The sequence below is a fragment of the Coregonus clupeaformis genome, chromosome 24, assembly GCF_020615455.1.
Source record: "Coregonus clupeaformis isolate EN_2021a chromosome 24, ASM2061545v1, whole genome shotgun sequence".
Classification (NCBI taxonomy): Eukaryota; Metazoa; Chordata; class Actinopteri; order Salmoniformes; family Salmonidae; genus Coregonus; species Coregonus clupeaformis.
In genome coordinates this window covers 5,341,292-5,366,291 of record NC_059215.1, presented here as the reverse complement: position 1 = coordinate 5,366,291, position 25,000 = coordinate 5,341,292, and the positions used below count along the sequence as shown (strand labels likewise).

The window sequence follows — 25,000 nt, the reverse complement described above, 5'->3', positions numbered from 1 at the left end:
GCAGCTGCTGAGGATGATGAAGACCAGGATGAGATTGCAGAAGATGTGGTGGTGGATCAGGAAGTGGCAGCCCCGACGGATCCTGAAGAAGAAGAAGAAGAAGAAGAAGAAGAAGAAACAAACAAAAAAAAACATGTAATAATTTGAAGACCTGATAAGTAACCTTACCTAAGACCTGAATACTTGCGTTAGCTCCGAAAGCTAACGCCAAGGCTTTAGCTCAGTGGGCTAGCACAGTCTCATCTGCCACAGAAGACCTGGGTTCAAACCCAATTGGTCACATAAGGACAGGGGGTATACTGCTTGCTAACTTGCCTAAATATTCAGAAAAAAACTATTTTTTCTTTAAAGATAAGCTTGAGAAAAGGAAAAAAAAGTCTCTGTTCTCTATTCGTCAGATGCAAATGTATTTTAATAGTCGACTAGTATAATAGCAGTAGTCCATAAGTATAATAGTATAGTAGTAGTAATCCACTAGTATAATAGCAGTAGTCCACTAATATAATAGCAGTAGTCCAATAGTATAATAGTATAATAGCAGTAGTCCACTAGTATAATAGCAGTAGTCCACTAGTATAATAGTATAATAGCAGTATTCCACTAGTATAATAGTAGTAGTCCACTAGTATAATAGTATAATAGCAGTAGTCCAGTAGTATAATAGTATAATAGTAGTAGTCCACTAGTATAATAGTATAATAGCAGTAGTCCAGTAGTATAATAGTATAATAGTAGTAGTCCACTAGTATAATAGTATAATAGCAGTAGTCCAGTAGTATAATAGTATAATAGCAGTAGTCCAGTAGTATAATAGTATAATAGTAGTAGTCCACTAGTATAATAGTATAATAGCAGTAGTCCAGTAGTATAACAGTATAATAGCAGTAGTCCACTAGTATAATAGTAGTAGTCCACTAGTATAATAGTATAATAGTAGTAATCCACTAGTATAATAGTATAATAGTAGTAGTCCACTAGTATAATAGTAGTAGTCCACTAGTATAATAGTATAATAGCAGTAGTCCACTAGTATAATAGTATAATAGTAGTAGTCCACTAGTATAATAGTAGTAGTCCACTAGTATAGTAGTATAATAGCAGTAGTCCACTAGTATAATAGTATAATAGTAGTAGTCCACTAGTATAATAGTATAATAGCAGTAGTCCACCAGTATAATAGTATAATAGCAGTAGTCCACTAGTATAATAGTATACTAGTAGTAGTCCACTAGTATAATAGTATAATAGCAGTAGTCCACCAGTATAATAGTATAATAGCAGTAGTCCACTAGTATAATAGTATAATAGCAGTAGTCCACTAGTATAATAGTAGTAGTCCACTAGTATAATAGTATAATAGCAGTAGTCCACTAGTATAATAGTATAATAGTAGTAGTCCACTAGTATAATAGTAGTAGTCCACTAGTATAATAGTATAATAGCAGTAGTCCAGTAGTATAATAGTATAATAGTAGTAATCCACTAGTATAATAGTATAATAGTAGTAATCCACTAGTATAATAGTATAATAGTAGTAGTCCACTAGTATAATAGTATAATAGCAGTAGTCCAGTAGTATACTAGTATAATAGTAGTAATCCACTAGTATAATAGTATAATAGTAGTAATCCACTAGTATAATAGTATAATAATAGTAGTCCACTAGTATAATAGTATAATAGCAGTAGTCCACTAGTATAATAGTATAATAGTAGTAGTCCACTAGTATAATAGTAGTAGTCCACTAGTATAATAGTATAATAGTAGTAATCCACTAGTATAATAGTATAATAGTAGTAGTCCACTAGTATAATAGTATAATAGCAGTAGTCCACTAGTATAATAGTAGTAGTCCAGTAGTATAATAGTATAATAGCAGTAGTCCAGTAGTATAATAGTATAATAGCAGTAGTCCACTAGTATAATAGTATAATAGTAGTAGTCCACTAGTATAATAGTATAATAGCAGTAGTCCACTAGTATAATAGTAGTAGTCCACTAGTATAATAGTATAATAGCAGTAGTCCACTAGTATAATAGTAGTAGTCCACTAGTATAATAGTATAATAGTAGTAGTCCACTAGTATAATAGTATAATAGCAGTAGTCCACTAGTATAATAGCAGTAGTCTAGTAGTATAATAGTATAATAGCAGTAGTCCACTAGTATAATAGTAGTAGTCCACTAGTATAATAGTATAATAGCAGTAGTCCACTAGTATAATAGTAGTAATCCACTAGTATAATAGCAGTAGTCCACTAGTATAATAGTAGTAGTCCACTAGTATAATAGCAGTAGTCCACTAGTATAGTAGTAGCAGTCCACTAGTATAATAGCAGTAGTCCACTATTATAACAGTAGTAGTCCACGAGTATAATAGCAGTAGTCCACTAGTATAATAGTGTAATAGTAGTACTCCACTAGTATAATAGTGTAATAGTAGTAGTCCACTAGTATAATAGTATAATAGCAGTAGTCCAGTAGTATAATAGCAGTAGTTCACTAGTATAATAGCAGTATTCCACTAGTATAACAGTAGTAGTCCACTAGTATAATAGTATAATAGTAGCAGTCCACTAGTATAATAGTATAATAGCAGTATTCCACTAGTATACTAGCATAATAGCAGTAGTCCAATAGTATAATAGTATAATAGCAGTAGTCTAATACTATAATAGCAGTATTCCACTAGTATAATAGTATAACCGTAGTAGTCCACTAGTATAATAGTATAATAGTAGTAGTCCACTAGTATAGTAGTATAATAGTAGTAGTCCACTAGTATAATAGTATAATAGCAGTAGTCCAATAGTTTAATAGCAGTAGTCCACTAGTATAATAGCAGTAGTCCACTAGTATAATAGCAGTAGTCCACTAGTATAATAGTAGTAGTCCACTAGTATAATAGTATAATAGCAGTAGTCCACTAGTATAATAGTATAATAGTAGTAGTCCACTAGTATAATAGTATAATAGCAGTAGTCCATTAGTATAACAGTAGTAGTCCACTAGTATAAGAGCAGTAGTCCACTAGTATAATAGCAGTAGTCCACTAGTATAATAGCAGTAGTCCACTAGTTTAACAGTAGTAGTCCACTAGTATAATAGCAGTAGTCCACTAGTATAATAGCAGTAGTCCACTAGTATAATAGTGTAATAGTAGTAGTCCACTAGTATAATAGTATAATAGTAGTAGTCCACTAGTATAATAGCAGTAGTCCACTAGTATAAAAGTAGTAGTTCACTAGTATAATAGTATAATAGCAGTAGTCCACTAGTATAATAGTATAATAGTAGTAGTCCACTAGTATAATAGTATAATAGTAGTAGTCCACCAGTATAATAGTATAATAGCAGTAGTCCAATAGTATAATAGTAGTAGTCCACTAGTATAATAGCAGTAGTCTACTAGTATAATAGTAGTAGTCCACTAGTATAATAGCAGTAGTCCACTAGTATAATAGTGTAATAGTAGTAGTCCACTAGTATAATAGTATAATAGTAGTAGTCCACTAGTATAATAGTATAATAGCAGTAGTCCAGTAGTATAATAGCAGTAGTCCACTAGTATAATAGCAGTATTCCACTAGTATAATAGTAAAACAGTAGTAGTCCACTAGTATAATAGTATAATAGCAGTATTCCACTAGTATAATAGTATAATAGTAGTAGTCCACTAGTATAATAGTATAATAGTAGTAGTCCACTAGTATAATAGCAGTAGTCCACTAGTATAATAGTGTAATAGTAGTAGTCCACTAGTATAATAGTATAATAGCAGTAGTCCAGTAGTATAATAGCAGTAGTTCACTAGTATAATAGCAGTATTCCACTAGTATAACAGTAGTAGTCCACTAGTATAATAGTATAATAGTAGCAGTCCACTAGTATAATAGTATAATAGCAGTATTCCACTAGTATACTAGTATAATAGCAGTAGTCCAATAGTATAATAGTATAATAGCAGTAGTCTAATACTATAATAGCAGTATTCCACTAGTATAATAGTATAACCGTAGTAGTCCACTAGTATAATAGTATAATAGTAGTAGTCCACTAGTATAGTAGTATAATAGTAGTAGTCCACTAGTGTAATAGTATAATAGCAGTAGTCCAATAGTTTAATAGCAGTAGTCCACTAGTACAATATTAGCAGTCAATTAGTATTACAGTATAATAGCAGTAGTCCACTAGAATAATAGCAGTAGTCCAATAGTATAATAGTACTATTCAACTAGCATAATAGCAGTAGTCCAATGGTATAATAGCAGTAGTCCACTAGCATAATAGCAGTAGTCCAATCGTATAATAGCAGTAGTCCACTAGTATAATAGTATAATAGTAGTATTCAACGAGTATAAAAGCAGTAGTCCTCTAGTATAATAGTAGTAGTCCACTAGTATTATAGTATAATAGTAGTAGTCCACTAGTATAATAACATAAAAGCAGTAGTCCACTAATATAATAGCAGTAGTCCACTAGTATAATAGCAGTAGTCCACTAGTATAATAGCAGTAGTCCACTAGTATAATAGCAGTAGTCCACTAGTATAATAGCAGTAGTCCACTAGTATAATAGCAGTAGTCCACTAGTATAATAGCAGTAGTCCACTAGTATAGTAGCAGTAGTCCACAAGTATAATAGCATAATAGTAGTAGTCCAAAAGTATAATAGCAGTAGTCCACTCGTATAATACCAGTAGTCCACTAGTATAATAGTATAATAGCAGTAGTCCACTAGTATAATAGCAGTAGTCCACTAGTATAATAGTAGTAGTCCACAAGTATAATAGTATAATAGTAGTAGTCCAAAAGTATAATAGCAGTAGTCCACTCGTATAATAGCAGTAGTCCACTAGTATAATAGTATAATAGCAGTAGTCCACTAGTATAATAGCAGTAGTCCACTAGTATAATAGTAGTAGTCCACTAGTATAATAGTATAATAGCAGTAGTCCTAAAGTATAATAGTATAATAGTAGTAGTCCACTAGTATAATAGCAGTAGTCCATTAGTATAACAGTAGTAGTCCACTAGTTTAACAGTAGTAGTCCACTAGTATAATCGCAGTAGTCCACTAGTATAATAGCAGTAGTCCACTAGTATAATAGTGTAATAGTAGTAGTCCACTAGTATAATAGTATAATAGTAGTAGTCCACTAGTATAATAGTATAATAGCAGTAGTCCACTAGTATAAAAGTAGTAGTCCACTAGTATAATAGTATAATAGCAGTAGTCCACTAGTATAATAGTATAATAGTAGTAGTCCACTAGTATAACAGTAGTAGTCCACTAGTATAAGAGCAGTAGTCCACTAGTATAATAGTAGTAGTCAACTAGTTTAAAAGTAGTAGTCCACTAGTATAATAGCAGTAGTCCACTAGTATAATAGCAGTAGTCCACTAGTATAATAGTGTAATAGTAGTAGTCCACTAGTATAATAGTATAATAGTAGTAGTCCACTAGTATAATAGTATAATAGCAGTAGTCCACTAGTATAAAAGTAGTAGTCCACTAGTATAATAGTATAATAGCAGTAGTCCACTAGTATAATAGTATAATAGTAGTAGTCCACTAGTATAATAGTAGTAGTCCACTAGTATAATAGCAGTAGTCCACTAGTTTAACAGTAGTAGTCCACTAGTATAATAGCAGTAGTCCACTAGTATAATAGCAGTAGTCCACTAGTATAATAGTGTAATAGTAGTAGTCCACTAGTATAATAGTATAATAGTAGTAGTCCACTAGTATAATAGCAGTAGTCCACTAGTATAAAAGTAGTAGTTCACTAGTATAATAGTATAATAGCAGTAGTCCACTAGTATAATAGTATAATAGTAGTAGTCCACTAGTATAATAGTATAATAGTAGTAGTCCACCAGTATAATAGCAGTAGTCCACTAGTATAACAGTAGTAGTCCACTAGTATAATAGCAGTAGTCCACTAGTATAATAGCAGTAGTCCACTAGTATAATAGTGTAATAGTAGTAGTCCACTAGTATAATAGTATAATAGTAGTAGTCCACTAGTATAATAGTATAATAGCAGTAGTCCACTAGTATAAAAGTAGTAGTCCACTAGTATAATAGTATAATAGCAGTAGTCCACTAGTATAATAGTATAATAGTAGTAGTCCACCAGTATAATAGTATAATAGCAGTAGTCCAATAGTATAATAGTAGTAGTCCACTAGTATAATAGCAGTAGTCTACTAGTATAATAGTAGTAGTCCACTAGTATAATAGCAGTAGTCCACTAGTATAATAGTGTAATAGTAGTAGTCCACTAGTATAATAGTATAATAGTAGTAGTCCACTAGTATAATAGTATAATAGCAGTAGTCCAGTAGTATAATAGCAGTAGTCCACTAGTATAATAGCAGTATTCCACTAGTATAATAGTAAAACAGTAGTAGTCCACTAGTATAATAGTATAATAGCAGTATTCCACTAGTATAATAGTATAATAGTAGTAGTCCACTAGTATAATAGTATAATAGTAGTAGTCCACTAGTATAATAGCAGTAGTCCACTAGTATAATAGTGTAATAGTAGTAGTCCACTAGTATAATAGTATAATAGTAGTAGTCCACTAGTATAATAGTATAATAGTAGGAGTCCACTAGTATAATAGTGTAATAGTAGTAGTCCACTAGTATAATAGTATAATAGCAGTAGTCCACTAGTATAATAGCAGTAGTCCACTAGTATAATAGTATAATAGCAGTAGTCCAGTAGTATAATAGCAGTAGTCCAGTAGTATAATAGCAGTATTCCACTAGTATAATAGTATAATAGCAGTATTCCACTAGTATAATAGTATAATAGTAGTAGTCCACTAGTATAATAGTAGTAGTCCACTAGTATAATAGTATAATAGTAGTAGTCCACTAGTATAATAGTATAATAGCAGTAGTCCACTAGTATAATAGCAGTAGTCCAGTAGTATAATAGTATAATAGCAGTAGTCCACTAGTATAATAGTAGTAGTCCACTAGTATAATAGTATAATAGCAGTAGTCCACTAGTATAATAGTAGTAATCCACTAGTATAATAGCAGTAGTCCACTAGTATAATAGTAGTAGTCCACTAGTATAATAGCAGTAGTCCACTAGTATAGTAGTAGTAGTCCACTAGTATAATAGCAGTAGTCCACTATTATAACAGTAGTAGTCCACGAGTATAATAGCAGTAGTCCACTAGTATAATAGTGTAATAGTAGTACTCCACTAGTATAATAGTGTAATAGTAGTAGTCCACTAGTATAATAGTATAATAGCAGTAGTCCAGTAGTATAATAGCAGTAGTTCACTAGTATAATAGCAGTATTCCACTAGTATAACAGTAGTAGTCCACTAGTATAATAGTATAATAGTAGCAGTCCACTAGTATAATAGTATAATAGCAGTATTCCACTAGTATACTAGCATAATAGCAGTAGTCCAATAGTATAATAGTATAATAGCAGTAGTCTAATACTATAATAGCAGTATTCCACTAGTATAATAGTATAACCGTAGTAGTCCACTAGTATAATAGTATAATAGTAGTAGTCCACTAGTATAGTAGTATAATAGTAGTAGTCCACTAGTATAATAGTATAATAGCAGTAGTCCAATAGTTTAATAGCAGTAGTCCACTAGTACAATATTAGCAGTCAATTAGTATTACAGTATAATAGCAGTAGTCCAATAGTATAATAGCAGTAGTCCACTAGCATAATAGCAGTAGTCCAATCGTATAATAGCAGTAGTCCACTAGTATAATAGTATAATAGTAGTATTCAACGAGTATAAAAGCAGTAGTCCTCTAGTATAATAGTAGTAGTCCACTAGTGTTATAGTATAATAGTAGTAGTCCACTAGTATAATAACATAAAAGCAGTAGTCCACTAATATAATAGCAGTAGTCCACTAGTATAATAGTAGTAGTCCACTAGTATAACAGTAGTAGTCCACTAGTATAATAGCAGTAGTCCACTAGTATAATAGCAGTAGTCCACTAGTATAATAGCAGTAGTCCACTAGTATAATAGCAGTAGTCCACTAGTATAATAGCAGTAGTCCACTAGTATAATAGCAGTAGTCCACTAGTATAGTAGCAGTAGTCCACAAGTATAATAGCATAATAGTAGTAGTCCAAAAGTATAATAGCAGTAGTCCACTCGTATAATAGCAGTAGTCCACTAGTATAATAGTATAATAGCAGTAGTCCACTAGTATAATAGCAGTAGTCCACTAGTATAATAGTAGTAGTCCACTAGTATAATAGTATAATAGTAGTAGTCCAAAAGTATAATAGCAGTAGTCCACTAGTATATAGTAGTAGTCCACTAGTATAATAGTATAATAGTAGTAAAAGTTAATAGCAGTAGTCCACTCGTATAATAGCAGTAGTCCACTAGTATAATATTATAATAGCAGTAGTCCACTAGTATAATAGCAGTAGTCCACTAGTATAATAGTAGTAGTCCACTAGTATAATAGTATAATAGCAGTAGTCCACTAGTATAATAGTATAATAGTAGTAGTCCACTAGTATAATAGTATAATAGCAGTAGTCCATTAGTATAACAGTAGTAGTCCACTAGTATAAGAGCAGTAGTCCACTAGTATAATAGCAGTAGTCCACTAGTATAATAGCAGTAGTCCACTAGTTTAACAGTAGTAGTCCACTAGTATAATAGCAGTAGTCCACTAGTATAATAGCAGTAGTCCACTAGTATAATAGTGTAATAGTAGTAGTCCACTAGTATAATAGTATAATAGTAGTAGTCCACTAGTATAATAGCAGTAGTCCACTAGTATGAAAGTAGTAGTTCACTAGTATAATAGTATAATAGCAGTAGTCCACTAGTATAATAGTATAATAGTAGTAGTCCACTAGTATAATAGTATAATAGTAGTAGTCCACCAGTATAATAGCAGTAGTCCACTAGTATAACAGTAGTAGTCCACTAGTATAATAGCAGTAGTCCACTAGTATAATAGCAGTAGTCCACTAGTATAATAGTGTAATAGTAGTAGTCCACTAGTATAATAGTATAATAGTAGTAGTCCACTAGTATAATAGTATAATAGCAGTAGTCCACTAGTATAAAAGTAGTAGTCCACTAGTATAATAGTATAATAGCAGTAGTCCACTAGTATAATAGTATAATAGTAGTAGTCCACCAGTATAATAGTATAATAGCAGTAGTCCAATAGTATAATAGTAGTAGTCCACTAGTATAATAGCAGTAGTCTACTAGTATAATAGTAGTAGTCCACTAGTATAATAGCAGTAGTCCACTAGTATAATAGTGTAATAGTAGTAGTCCACTAGTATAATAGTATAATAGTAGTAGTCCACTAGTATAATAGTATAATAGCAGTAGTCCAGTAGTATAATAGCAGTAGTCCACTAGTATAATAGCAGTATTCCACTAGTATAATAGTAAAACAGTAGTAGTCCACTAGTATAATAGTATAATAGCAGTATTCCACTAGTATAATAGTATAATAGTAGTAGTCCACTAGTATAATAGTATAATAGTAGTAGTCCACTAGTATAATAGCAGTAGTCCACTAGTATAATAGTGTAATAGTAGTAGTCCACTAGTATAATAGTATAATAGCAGTAGTCCAGTAGTATAATAGCAGTAGTTCACTAGTATAATAGCAGTATTCCACTAGTATAACAGTAGTAGTCCACTAGTATAATAGTATAATAGTAGCAGTCCACTAGTATAATAGTATAATAGCATTATTCCACTAGTATACTAGTATAATAGCAGTAGTCCAATAGTATAATAGTATAATAGCAGTAGTCTAATACTATAATAGCAGTATTCCACTAGTATAATAGTATAACCGTAGTAGTCCACTAGTATAATAGTATAATAGTAGTAGTCCACTAGTATAGTAGTATAATAGTAGTAGTCCACTAGTGTAATAGTATAATAGCAGTAGTCCAATAGTTTAATAGCAGTAGTCCACTAGTACAATATTAGCAGTCAATTAGTATTACAGTATAATAGCAGTAGTCCACTAGAATAATAGCAGTAGTCCAATAGTATAATAGTACTATTCAACTAGCATAATAGCAGTAGTCCAATAGTATAATAGCAGTAGTCCACTAGCATAATAGCAGTAGTCCAATCGTATAATAGCAGTAGTCCACTAGTATAATAGTATAATAGTAGTATTCAACGAGTATAAAAGCAGTAGTCCTCTAGTATAATAGTAGTAGTCCACTAGTATTATAGTATAATAGTAGTAGTCCACTAGTATAATAACATAAAGCAGTAGTCCACTAATATAATAGCAGTAGTCCACTAGTATAATAGCAGTAGTCCACTAGTATAATAGCAGTAGTCCACTAGTATAATAGCAGTAGTCCACTAGTATAATAGCAGTAGTCCACTAGTATAATAGCAGTAGTCCACTAGTATAATAGCAGTAGTCCACTAGTATAGTAGCAGTAGTCCACAAGTATAATAGCATAATAGTAGTAGTCCAAAAGTATAATAGCAGTAGTCCACTCGTATAATACCAGTAGTCCACTAGTATAATAGTATAATAGCAGTAGTCCACTAGTATAATAGCAGTAGTCCACTAGTATAATAGTAGTAGTCCACAAGTATAATAGTATAATAGTAGTAGTCCAAAAGTATAATAGCAGTAGTCCACTCGTATAATAGCAGTAGTCCACTAGTATAATAGTATAATAGCAGTAGTCCACTAGTATAATAGCAGTAGTCCACTAGTATAATAGTAGTAGTCCACTAGTATAATAGTATAATAGCAGTAGTCCACTAGTATAATAGTATAATAGTAGTAGTCCACTAGTATAATAGCAGTAGTCCATTAGTATAACAGTAGTAGTCCACTAGTTTAACAGTAGTAGTCCACTAGTATAATCGCAGTAGTCCACTAGTATAATAGCAGTAGTCCACTAGTATAATAGTGTAATAGTAGTAGTCCACTAGTATAATAGTATAATAGTAGTAGTCCACTAGTATAATAGTATAATAGCAGTAGTCCACTAGTATAAAAGTAGTAGTCCACTAGTATAATAGTATAATAGCAGTAGTCCACTAGTATAATAGTATAATAGTAGTAGTCCACTAGTATAACAGTAGTAGTCCACTAGTATAAGAGCAGTAGTCCACTAGTATAATAGTAGTAGTCCACTAGTTTAAAAGTAGTAGTCCACTAGTATAATAGCAGTAGTCCACTAGTATAATAGCAGTAGTCCACTAGTATAATAGTGTAATAGTAGTAGTCCACTAGTATAATAGTATAATAGTAGTAGTCCACTAGTATAATAGTATAATAGCAGTAGTCCACTAGTATAAAAGTAGTAGTCCACTAGTATAATAGTATAATAGCAGTAGTCCACTAGTATAATAGTATAATAGTAGTAGTCCACTAGTATAATAGTAGTAGTCCACTAGTATAATAGCAGTAGTCCACTAGTTTAACAGTAGTAGTCCACTAGTATAATAGCAGTAGTCCACTAGTATAATAGCAGTAGTCCACTAGTATAATAGTGTAATAGTAGTAGTCCACTAGTATAATAGTATAATAGTAGTAGTCCACTAGTATAATAGCAGTAGTCCACTAGTATAAAAGTAGTAGTTCACTAGTATAATAGTATAATAGCAGTAGTCCACTAGTATAATAGTATAATAGTAGTAGTCCACTAGTATAATAGTATAATAGTAGTAGTCCACCAGTATAATAGCAGTAGTCCACTAGTATAACAGTAGTAGTCCACTAGTATAATAGCAGTAGTCCACTAGTATAATAGCAGTAGTCCACTAGTATAATAGTGTAATAGTAGTAGTCCACTAGTATAATAGTATAATAGTAGTAGTCCACTAGTATAATAGTATAATAGCAGTAGTCCACTAGTATAAAAGTAGTAGTCCACTAGTATAATAGTATAATAGCAGTAGTCCACTAGTATAATAGTATAATAGTAGTAGTCCACCAGTATAATAGTATAATAGCAGTAGTCCAATAGTATAATAGTAGTAGTCCACTAGTATAATAGCAGTAGTCTACTAGTATAATAGTAGTAGTCCACTAGTATAATAGCAGTAGTCCACTAGTATAATAGTGTAATAGTAGTAGTCCACTAGTATAATAGTATAATAGTAGTAGTCCACTAGTATAATAGTATAATAGCAGTAGTCCAGTAGTATAATAGCAGTAGTCCACTAGTATAATAGCAGTATTCCACTAGTATAATAGTAAAACAGTAGTAGTCCACTAGTATAATAGTATAATAGCAGTATTCCACTAGTATAATAGTATAATAGTAGTAGTCCACTAGTATAATAGTATAATAGTAGTAGTCCACTAGTATAATAGCAGTAGTCCACTAGTATAATAGTGTAATAGTAGTAGTCCACTAGTATAATAGTATAATAGTAGTAGTCCACTAGTATAATAGTATAATAGTAGGAGTCCACTAGTATAATAGTGTAATAGTAGTAGTCCACTAGTATAATAGTATAATAGCAGTAGTCCACTAGTATAATAGCAGTAGTCCACTTGTATAATAGTATAATAGCAGTAGTCCAGTAGTATAATAGCAGTAGTCCAGTAGTATAATAGCAGTATTCCACTAGTATAATAGTATAATAGCAGTATTCCACTAGTATAATAGTATAATAGTAGTAGTCCACTAGTATAATAGTAGTAGTCCACTAGTATAATAGTATAATCAAATCAAATCAAATCAAATCAAATCAAATTTTATTGGTCACATGCGCCGAATACAACAAGTGCAGACATTACAGTGAAATGCTTACTTACAGCCCTTAACCAACAGTGCGTTTATTTTAAACAAAAAAAGTAAGAATAAAACAACAACAAAAATAAGTGTTGAGAAAAACAAAGAGCAGAAGTAAAATAAAGTGACAGTAGGGAGGCTATATATACAGGGGGTAACGGTGCAGAGTCAATGTGCGGGGGCACCGGCTAGTTGAGGTAGTTGAGGTAATATGTACATGTGGGTAGAGTTAAAGTGACTATGCATAAATACTTAACAGAGTAGCAGCAGCGTAAAAAGGATGGGGTGGGGGGCAGTGCAAATAGTCCGGGTAGCCATGATTAGCTGTTCAGGAGTCTTATGGCTTGTGGGTAGAAGCTGTTGAGAAGTCTTTTGGACCTAGACTTGGCACTCCGGTACCGCTTGCCGTGCGGTAGCAGAGAGAACAGTCTATGACTAGGGTGGCTGGAGTCTTTGACAATTTTGAGGGCCTTCCTCTGACACCGCCTGGTATAGAGGTCTTGGATGGCAGGGAGCTTTGCCCCAGTGATGTACTGGGCCGTACGCACTACCCTCTGTAGTGCCTTGCGGTCAGAGGCCAAGCAGTTGCCATACCAGGCGGTGATGCAACCAGTCAGGATGCTCTCGATGGTGCAGCTGTAGAATTTTTTGAGGATCTGAGGACCCATGCCAAATCTTTTTAGTCTCCTGAGGGGAATAGGCTTTGTCGTGCCCTCTTCACGACTGTCTTGGTGTGCTTGGACCATGATAGTTCGTTGGTGATGTGGACACCAAGGAACTTGAAGCTCTCAACCTGTTCCACTACAGCCCCGTCGATGAGAATGGGGGCGTGCTCAGTCCTCTTTTTTTTTCCTGTAGTCCACAATCATCTCCTTTGTCTTGGTCACGTTGAGGGAGAGGTTGTTGTCCTGGCACCACACGGCCAGATCTCTGACCTCCTCCCTATAGGCTGTCTCATCGTTGTCGGTGATCAGGCCTACCACTGTTGTGTCGTCGGCAAACTTAATGATGGTGTTGGAGTCGTGCCTGGCCATGCAGTCATGGGTGAACAGAGAGTACAGGAGGGGACTGAGCACGCACCCCTGAGGGGCCCCCGTGTTGAGGATCAGTGTGGCAGATGTGTTGTTACCTACCCTTACCACCTGGGGGCGGCCCGTCAGGAAGTCCAGGATCCAGTTGCAGAGGGAGGTGTTTAGTCCCAGGATCCTTAGCTTAGTGATGAGCTTAGAGGGCACTATGGTGTTGAATGCTGAGCTGTAGTCAATGAATAGCATTCTCACGTAGGTGTTCCTCTTGTCCAGGTGGGAAAGGGCAGTGTGGAGTGCGATAGAGATTGCATCATCTGTGGATCTGTTGGGGCGGTATGCAAATTGGAGTGGGTCTAGGGTTTCTGGGATTATGCTGTTGATGTGAGCCATGACCAGTCTTTCAAAGCACTTCATGGCTACAGACGTCAGTGCCACGGGTCGGTAGTCATTTAGGCAGGTTATCTTAGAGTTCTTGGGCACGGGGACTATGGTGGTCTGCTTGAAACATGTTGGTATTACAGACTCGGTCAGGGACATGTTGAAAATGTCAGTGAAGACACTTGCCAGTTGGTCAGCACATGCTCGGAGTACACGCCCTGGTAATCCGTCTGGCCCAGCGGCCTTGTGAATGTTGACTTGCTTAAAAGTCTTACTCACATCGGCTACGGAGAGCGTGATCACATAGTCGTCCGGAACAGCTGGTGCTCTCATGCATGCTTCAGTGTTGCTTGCCTCGAAGCGAGCATAGAAGTGGTTTAGCTCGTCTGGTAGGCTTGTGTCACTGGGCAGCTCGCGGCTGTGCTTCCCTTTGTAGTCTGTAATAGTTTTCAAGCCCTGCCACATCCGACGAGCGTCAGAGCCAGTGTAGTATGATTCAATCTTAGACCTGTATTGACTCTTTGCCTGTTTGATGGTTCGTCGGAGGTCATAGCGGGATTTCTTATAAGCTTCCGGGTTAGAGTCCCGTTCCTTGAAAGCGGCAGCTCTACCCTTTAGCTCAGTGCGGATGTTGCCTGTAATCCATGGCTTCTGGTTGGGGTATGTACGTACGGTCACTGTGGGGACGACATCATCGATGCACTTATTGATGAAGCCAGTGACTGATGTGGTGTACTCCTCAATGCTGTCTGAAGAATCCCGGAACATGTTCCAGTCTGTGCTAGCAAAACAGTCCTGTAGCTTGGCATCTGCGTCATCTGACCACTTTTTTATTAACCGAATCACTGGTGCTTCCTGCTTCAGTTTTTGCTTATAAGCAGGAATCAGGAGGATAGAGTTATGGTCAGATTTGCCAAATGGAGGGCGAGGGAGAGCTTTGTATGCGTCTCTGTGTGTGGAGTAAAGGTGGTCTAGAGTTTTTTTCCCTCTGGTTGCACATTTGACATGCTGGTAGAAATTAGGTAGAACGGATTTAAGTTTCCCTGCATTAAAGTCCCCGGCCACTAGGAGCGCTGCATCTGGATGAGCGTTTTCCTGTTGATTAATGGCCTTGTACAACTCGTTCAGTGCAATCTTAATGCCAGCATTGGTTTGTGGTGGTAAATAGACAGCTATGAAAAATATAGCTGAAAACTCTCTTGGTAAATAGTGTGGTCTACAGCTTATCATAAGATACTCTACCTCAGGCGAGCAAAACCTCGAGACTTCCTTAGTATTTGATTTTGTACACCAGCTGTTGTTTACAAATATACAGAGACCGCCACCCTTTGTCTTACCGGAGCCAGCCGTTCTGTCCTGCCGATGTAGCGTGTAGCCTGCTAGCTGAATGGTATCATTGTTGTCGTTCAGCCACGACTCCGTGAAACATAAGATATTACAGTTTTTAATGTCCCGTTGGTAGGATAACCGTAATCTTAAATCGTCAATTTTATTCTCAAAAGATTGAACGTTGGCTAATAGTATTGATGGGAGAGGCAGTTTACTCGCTCGCCGTCGGATCCTTACAAGGCACCCCGACCTACGTCCCACGATATCTCCGTCTCTTCCTCAGGCGAATGACGGGGATCTGGGCCTTGCCGGGTGTCTGTAGAATATCCTTCGCGTCCGACTCGTTGAAGAAAAAGTCTTCGTCCAATGCGAGGTGAGTAATCGCTGTCCTGATATCCAGAAGCTCTTTTTGGTTATAAGAGACGATGGCATAAACATTATGTACAAAATATGTACAAAATAATAATAAATAATAAATTACAAATAACGCGGAAAAACGCGGAAAAACACACATAATAGTACAATTGGTTAGAGGGCTGTAAAACGGCAGCCATCTTCTCCGGCGCTGTTAGGAGTGTATATAATAGCAGTAGTCTTATAGTATAATAGCAGTAGTCCACTAGTATAATAGTAGTAGTCCAATAGTATAATAGCAGTAGTCCACTAGTACAATATTAGTAGTCCATTAGTATGTATGTATAATAGCAGTAGTCCACTAGCATAATAGCAGTAGTCCAATAGTATAATAGCAGTAGTCCACTAGTATAATAGGACTACTGCTATTATACGATTGGACTACTGCTATTAAGCTAGTGGACTACTGCTATTATACTAGTGGACTACTGCTTTTATACTAGTTGAATACTACTATTATACTATTATACTAGTGGACTACTGCTATTATACTATTATACTAGTGGCCTACTGCTATTATACTATTATACTAGTGGATTACTACTATTATACTATTATACTAGTGGACTACTGCTATTATACTATTATACTAGTGGCCTACTGCTATTATACTATTATACTAGTGGACTACTGCTATTATACTAGTGGACTACTGCTATTATACTAGTGGACTACTGCTATTATACTATTATACTAGTGGACTACTGCTATTATACTATTATACTAGTGGACTACTGCTATTATACTAGTGGACTACTGCTATTATACTAGTGGACTACTGCTATTATACTATTATACTAGTGGACTACTGCTATTATACTATTATACTAGTGGACTACTACTATTATACTATTATACTAGTGGACTACTGCTATTATACTAGTGGACTACTGCTATTATACTATTATACTAGTGGACTACTACTATTATACTAGTGGACTACTGCTATTATACTAGTGGACTACTGCTATTATACTATTATACTAGTGGACTACTACTATTATACTAGTGGACTACTGCTATTATACTGGTGGACTACTACTATTATACTAGTGGAATACTGCTATTATACTATTATACTGGTGGACTACTACTATTATACTATTATACTACTGGACTACTGCTATTATACTATTATACTAGTGGTCTACTGCTATTATACTAGTGGACTACTGCTATTATACTAGTGGACTACTGCTATTATACTATTATACTAGTGGATTACTACTATTATACTATTATACTACTGGACTACTGCTATTATACTAGTGGACTACTGCTATTATACTATTATACTAGTGGACTACTGCTATTATACTAGTGGAATACTGCTATTATACTATTATACTAGTGGACTACTGCTATTATACTATTATACTAGTGGACTACTGCTATTATACTATTATACTAGTGGACTACTGCTATTATACTATTATACTAGTGGACTACTGCTATTATACTAGTGGACTACTGCTATTATACTAGTGGACTACTACTATTATACTATTATACTAGTGGACTACTGCTATTATACTAGTGGACTACTACTATTATACTATTATACTAGTGGACTACTGCTATTATACTATTATACTGGTGGACTACTACTATTATACTATTATACTACTGGACTACTGCTATTATACTATTATACTAGTGGACTACTGCTATTATACTATTATACTAGTGGCCTACTGCTATTATACTATTATACTAGTGGACTACTCCTATTATACTAGTGGACTACTACTATTATACTATTATACTAGTGGATTACTACTATTATACTAGTGGACTACTCCTATTATACTAGTGGACTACTACTATTATACTATTATACTAGTGGATTACTACTATTATAGTCCACTATTAAAATACATTTGAATCTGACGGGAAGTGTGCAGAGTTCTGCATTTAGCTTCCAGCACCTTCACTACAGTACAGCGGTTTTGGTTGTGTGGTAGATTTGACCTATTATCTAGAAAGATATGCTTGAAATAGGCACGGTCTTCTTAACTCAACAACCAAAAAACGTTTTTCTAAGTTTAGCTTTGTTAATTAACCAGAAAATCAATAGTTATTTCTTGTTGTTTATCAAAGTTAGCTTGGTAACTCATTGATCCTGCTTTGTAGTAGACCCCTCTGGACCCCTCAGGTATACAGCAGGCGGGACTCACAGGTTGAACTTATAGACGATAGAGCATTAGTAAGCAGGTCTTATTACAATATATAGGAAGTAGGTCTTATTACAATATATAGGAAGTAGGTCTTATTACAATATATAGGAAGTAGGTCTTATTACAATATATAGGAAGTAGGTCTTATTACAATATATAGTAAGTTGGTCTTATTACAATATATAGTAAGTAGGTCTTATTACAATATATAGGAAGTAGGTCTTATTACAATATATAGTAAGTAGGTCTTATTACAATATATAGGAAGTAGGTCTTATTACAATATATAGTAAGTAGGTCTTATTACAATATATTGTAAGTAGGTCTTATTACAATATATAGTAAGTAGGTCTTATTACAATATATAGGAAGTAGGTCTTATTACAATATATAGGAAGTAGGTCTTATTACAATATATAGGAAGTAGGTCTTATTACAATATATAGGAAGTAGGTCTTATTACAATATATAGGAAGTAGGTCTTATTACAATATATATGTCTATATATGTCTATATATAAGTCTTATTACTACTATACATATTATTATATATAGGAAGTAGACTAGTTTAGAGCTTTTGTAAGAGACTCACGGGTTGGTCTTGCTGAGACAGAAGAAGGCGCTGCCCTCTGGGATTGGTGTAACCTTCTCCTTGGGAGGGAGGATGTCTGCTACGTTCAGCTGGATGCCCGCTGCCGCCTCTGAGAGAGAGAGAGAAACACAGAGTCTGTCTGACAAACAGTCACCTGATATAATCCAGTGTTTCCTAAACCTCTCCACCAGAACCCCCTAGCCAGTTCCACATATTTGATGCGTTCCAGAACTTCCAGTCCAAGCTCACCTGATTCACCTGATTCAACTGATTCACCTTATCACCTGGTCACCTGATTCACCTGGTCACCTGATTCACCTGATTCACCTGGTCACCTGATTCACTTGGTCACCTGATTCACCTGGTCACCTGATTCACCTGAATCACCTAGTCACCTGATTCACCTGATTCACCTGATTCACTTGGTCACCTGAGTCAACTGGTCAACTAATCACTAAGCCCTTGTTATCACGTGCCAAATACAACAGGTGCAGACTTTACCATGAAATGCTTACTTAGGAGCCCTTTCCCAACAATATAGAGTTAAAAAGTAAGACAAATAATTCAAATAAAAATAGCAAAACATTAATAAAAAGGAAATAGCAACACAATAAAATAACAATAATTAGACTATATACAAGGAGTACCAGTACTGAGTCAATGTGCAGGGTTACCAGGTAGTGTCACACCTGGATCTGTTTCACCTTGTCTTGTCTCCACCCCCCACCAGGTGTCTCCCATTTGTCCCCCCATTATCTCCTGTGTATTTATACCTGACTTTTCTGTTTGTCTGTTGCCAGTTCGTCTTGTCCCGTCAAGTCCCACCAGCGTGTTCCCGTGTTTCCCTGTGCTCTAGTTTTTTTTTCTTTTCTTTTTTCTAGTCTTCCCAGTTTTGACCTTTCTGCCTGTCCTGACCCTGATCCTGCCTGCCGTCCTGGATCTGCCTGACTCTGATCTGGATTACGACTCTTTGTCTGCCTGGACCTACCGATTGCCTGCCCCTTGTGCTGTAATAAACCTCGTACTATCCACTTCCTGTGTCTGCATCTGGGTCTTAGCCTGAGCCTTGATAGGTAGTTGAGGTAATTGAGGTAATATGTACATGTAAGTAGGGGTAAAAGTGACTAGGCAATCAGGATAGATAATAAACAGAGTAGCAGCAGCGTATGTGAAGAGTGTGAAAGTGTGTCTATGTTGAGTGTGTGTGTGTGTGTGTGTTTGTGTGTGTGTCATAAATATGCATGTGTGTGTGTGTGTGTTTTGTGTGTGAGCGTATGTAGTGTTTGTGTGTGTGTGTGTGTGTGTGTGTGTGTTGGAGTGTCAATGTAGTATGTATGAGTGTGTGGGTAGAGTCCAGTGAGTGTGCATAGAGCCAGTGCAAGAATGTCAGTGTAAAAAACAAAAAAGGGGGTCAATGCAAATAGTCCGGGTAGCCATTTTGATTAACTCTTGAGCAGGATCTGCTACTGCAGATGGAGACGTGAATCCAACATATCAATGATACCTTTTTTTGGGGCACATTTTGTAATCATAGAAAGTGTGCAGGTTCAAGATAGCGTGCAGGTCTGTGGAGATCTGCACCATTGCTAGAATAATCTGAAGAATCTCCAACAGCATTAATCACTTGCACCATGTACTATTAATGTAATCTCAACTGTAATCCAGGTCATTTGGTTCTGCTATTAGATGAAGCACAGTGATAACGCATTAAGTTGTTGTATAAATAGAAAATATCTGACATTGCATTCCCATTTGAACGTTGTTGCACTTTTAAATGGTTGAAAGCGCAGTGATAACACATTTAGATAACAACTAAATCAAAAATCGGACATGCAGTGTATTCAGACCCCATGACTTTTTCCACATTTAGTTATGTTACAGCCTTATTCTAAAATTGATTAAATAAAAACAATTCCTCATCAATCTACACACAATACCCAATAATGATGAAGCGAAAACAGGTTTTTAGATTTTTTTGCAAGAAAATAAAAAACAGAAATACCTTATTGACATAAGTATTCAGACCAAAATTGAGCTCAGGTGCATCCTGTTACCATTGATCATCCTTGAGATGTTTCTACAACTTGATTGGAGTCCACCTGTGGTCAATTCAATTGATTGGACATGATTTGGAAAGTCACACACCTGTCTATATAAGGTCCCACAGTTGACAGTGCATGTCAGAGCAAAAACCAAGCCATGAGGTTGAAGGAATTGTCCGTAGAGCTCCGAGACAGGATTGTGTGGAGGCATAGATCTGGAGAAGGGTACCAAAACATTTCTGCAGCATTGAAGGTCCCCAAGACCACAGTGGCCTCCATCATTCTTAAATGGAAGAAGTTTGGAACCACCAAGACTCTTCCTAGAGCTGGCCACCCGGCCAAACTGAGCAATCGGGGGAGAAGGGCCTTGGTCAGGGAGGTGACCAAGAACCCGATGGTCACTCTGACAGAGCTCCAGAGTTCCTCTGTGGAGATGGGAGAACCTTCCAGAAGGACAACCATCTCTGCAGCACTCCACCAATCAGGCCTTTATGGTAGACTGGCCAGACGGAAGCCATTCCTCAGTAAAAGGCAGCCCGCTTGGAGTTTGCCAAAAGGCACCTAAAGACTCTCAGACCATGAGAAACAAGATTCTCTGGTCTGATGAAACCAAGATTGAACTCTTTGGCCTGAATGCCAAGCGTCATGTCTGGTGGAAACCTGGCACCATCCCTACGGTGAAGCATTGTGGTGGCAGCATCATGCTGTGGGGATGTTTTTCAGCGGCAGGGACTGGGAGACTAGTCAGGATCGAGGGAAAGATGAATGGAGCACAGTACAGAGAGATCCTTGATGAAAACCTGCTCCAGAGTGCACAGGACCTCAGACTGGGACGAAGGTTCACCTTCCAACAGGACAACAACCCTAAGCACACAGCCAAGCCAACGCAGGAGTGGCTTCGGGACAAGTCTCTGAAGGTCCTTGAGTGGCCCAGCCAGAACCCGGACTTGAACCCGATCGAACATCTCTGGAGAGACCTGAAAATAGCTGTGCGGCTACGCTCCCCATCCAACCTGACAGAGCTTGAGAGGATCTGCAGAGAAGAATGGGACAAACTCGCCAAATACAGGTGTGCCAAGCTTGTAGTGTCATACCCAAGAAGAATCGAAGCTGTACTCGCAGGTTCTTCAACAAAGTACTGAGTAAAGGGTCTGAATACTTATGTAAATGTGATATTTCCGTTTTTTTATTTTAATACATTTGTAAAGGGTCTTTAGAACAAGGCTGTAATGTAACAAAATGTGGAAAAAGTCAAGGGGTCTGAATACTTTCCCAAGACACTGTTTTGCAATTGAGTTGTGATTGTAGATGGTTGAAAGCATAGTGATAAGACATTGGGAATTCAACAAACTTCTGGCTGTCTTTTTGAGTGGGTGAATATTGGTTGAAATGTAATTGATCAACGTCTCAACCAAATATCACCAAAATGTTGACGTTGAAATTATGTGGTGTGCCCAATGGGCTGTGTGACACCAAAGCCCTTCTGTAGTCCTGGGTTACAGAGGAGAATTCTGGAATATCTTTACACTCTCAGAAAAAAGGGTTTCAAAAGGGTCATTTTGCTGTCCCTGTAGGCAAACCCTTTTTTGGTTCCAGGGAGAACCCTTTTTTGGTTCCAGGGAGAACCCTTTTGGTTCCAGGGAGAACCCTTTTTTGGTTCCAGGTAGAACCCTTCACACAGAGCCACGGCACTTGCAGAGCAATGGAGATAACTATTTCAAGGTCTGAGAGCGGGTAACTTCACAGACTGAACGCTACTAGCGATAACCGCTAACTAGCCCAGCCATTTCACATTAGCTACACCTATGCAGTTTGGATGGATGAACAGACTTGGGTCAAGTGCATATTTATGAGGTGCGCTTGATTAAGCTTGCAGAGTTTACACTGTTAGGATCCATACTGTCTGAACAACTAAACCAAGCACACAAAATATTGAAAGTATTTGCACTATGCATTTGACCCAGGTCTGAAGGACATGCCCTCACCTACTATTGCATGCTCCTCACCTCCTTCTGTTGCATTCTCCTCACCTTTTGTTTTGACAGGGATCACGTACAATTAAAACATACATCTCGCAAGAAATGTGATGCCTTGTAATAGATTTATGCATTGTGCTAGATTTATGCATTGAACTAGATCAGGGCTCTCCAACCCTGTTCCTGGAGAGCTGCCGTCCTCCAGGTTTTCATTCCAACCCTGTTCCTGGAGAGCTACCGTCCTCCAGGTTTCCATTCCAACCCTGTTCCTGGAGAGCTACCAGGTTTTCATTCTGTCACGGATTCAGCCGAGGCCGCTCCTCCTCCTTGCTCGGGCAGGCTTCGCCGTTCGTCGTCCCCGGAGTACTAGCTGCTGCCGATCGATGTTTCGGTGTTTGTCTTGTTTGGTCTTTATTGTTTACACCTGTTTCCCATTATGTTGGATTGTGTTCCCTATATTAACCCCTGTCTCTCATTGGTTATTTTGTGTGTTATTGTTCGTTGTCATTCCGGCAGTTGCTTGTATGTACGGGTCTTTGTGTTTTCCTCCCTGTTTGGAGGTTTGTTGTTTTTGTACGTTGATTTTACTGTGTTCAGTAAAGTACGTTGCCAGCCGCTCTGTGTCCTGCTTTTGACTTCGCTAACCGCATACACGACGCGTGACACATTCCATCTCTGTTCCTGGAGAGCTACTGTCCTCCAGGTTTTCATTTCAACCCTGTTCCTGGAGAGCTACCGTCCTCCAGGTTTTCATTTCAACTCTGTTCCTGGAGAGCTACCGTCCTCCAGGTTTTCATTCCAACCCTGTTCCTGGAGAGCTACTGTCCTCCAGGTTTTCATTTCTACTCTGTTCCTGGAGAGCTACCGTCCTCTAGGTTTTCATTCCAACCCTGTTCCTGGAGAGCTACCGTCCTCCAGGTTTTCATTTCAACCCTGTTCCTGGAGAGCTACCGTCCTCCATGTTTTCATTTCAACCCTGTTCCTGGAGAGCTACCGTCCTCCAGGTTTTCATTTCAACTCTGTTCCTGGAGAGCTACAGTCCTCCAGGTTTTCATTCCAACCCTGTTCCTGGAGAGCTACTGTCCTCCAGGTTTTCATTCCAACCCTGTTCCTGGAGAGCTGCCATCCTCCAGGTTTTCATTCCAACCCTGTTCCTGGAGAGCTACCATCCTCCAGGTTTTCATTCCAACCCTGTTCCTGGAGAGCTACCGTCCTCCAGGTTTTCATTCCAACACTATTCTATCGCACCTTGATTCTAATTATTAGCTTGTTTATAAGATGAATCAGATTAGTTACAACTGGGGTTGGAGCGAAAAACCTACGGAAGGGTAGCTCTCCAGGAACAGGGATGGAGAGCTCTGTACTAGATGTATGCATGGTACTAGCCTACGGAAGGGTAGCTCATTCATTTAGCATACAGACATTTCAAAGACACAACTGCTATTTCAAAGACACAGGACACTCTGCATAACATTCATATCATAAAATACCAAAGAGCTACTGTACCAAAAGTGGTCAGATATTGTACATGTTCGGTTCTACTATATAAAAGGATATGATAGTATAATATATAATAGTACTAATATTGCATGCTCCTCCTCACCTTCTGTCTGTTCAGGCTCCTCCTCTTCCTCATACTCAGTCTCATCATCAACGTCAATCTGAGAAAAAGAGTAGATCACATACATTCAATATGAAAGAACTACACCAACAACATCACCAACAACACCACCAACAACTACACCAACAACTACACCAACAACACCACCAACAACACCAACAACTACACCAACAACACCAACAACAACATCACCAACAACACCACCAACAACTACACCAACTACACCAACAACATCACCAACAACACCAACAACTACACCAACAACACCAACAACACCAACAACTACACCAACAACACCACCAACAACACCAACAACTACACCAACAACAACAACAACTACAACAATCTGAGACGAATGGTAGAATACATTCAGTATGGAACAATGGGACAACTACAAGTAAAGCCTCCCACAGACTAAGATGAGTTTTGTCATGAGAAGAAGAAGAAGAAGAAGAAGAAGAAGAAGAAGAAGAAGAAGAAGAAGAAGAAGAAGAAGAAGAAGAAGAAGAAGAAGAAGAAGAAGAAGAAGAAAAAGCAGAAGTAGAAGCAGAAGAAGAAGAAGAAGAAGAAGCAGAAGAAGAAGCAGAAGAAGAAGAAGAAGAAGAAGAAGAAGAAGAAGAAGACAACAACCACATCTTACCTTCAGTTCTCCATTCTCTC

The 25,000-nt window shown here is 36.9% G+C and overlaps 1 protein-coding gene across 1 annotated transcript in view; it reads right to left on the bottom strand.

Annotated features, from left to right (window-relative positions):
• cacna1fb (calcium channel, voltage-dependent, L type, alpha 1F subunit) overlaps positions 1 to 25,000 on the bottom strand; it is a 204,206-nt gene that overhangs the window by 51,658 nt on the left and 127,548 nt on the right. The window contains exons 18-21 of the mRNA XM_041845927.1: positions 24,981 to 25,000; positions 24,323 to 24,380; positions 18,702 to 18,810; positions 1 to 82 (exon numbers count right to left, since the gene is read on the bottom strand). The exon at positions 1 to 82 is cut by the window's left edge and continues 48 nt beyond it; the exon at positions 24,981 to 25,000 is cut by the window's right edge and continues 38 nt beyond it. Coding sequence (XP_041701861.1) covers positions 1 to 82; positions 18,702 to 18,810; positions 24,323 to 24,380; positions 24,981 to 25,000 — 269 coding nt within the window. The remainder of the gene's footprint in view (positions 83 to 18,701; positions 18,811 to 24,322; positions 24,381 to 24,980) is intronic.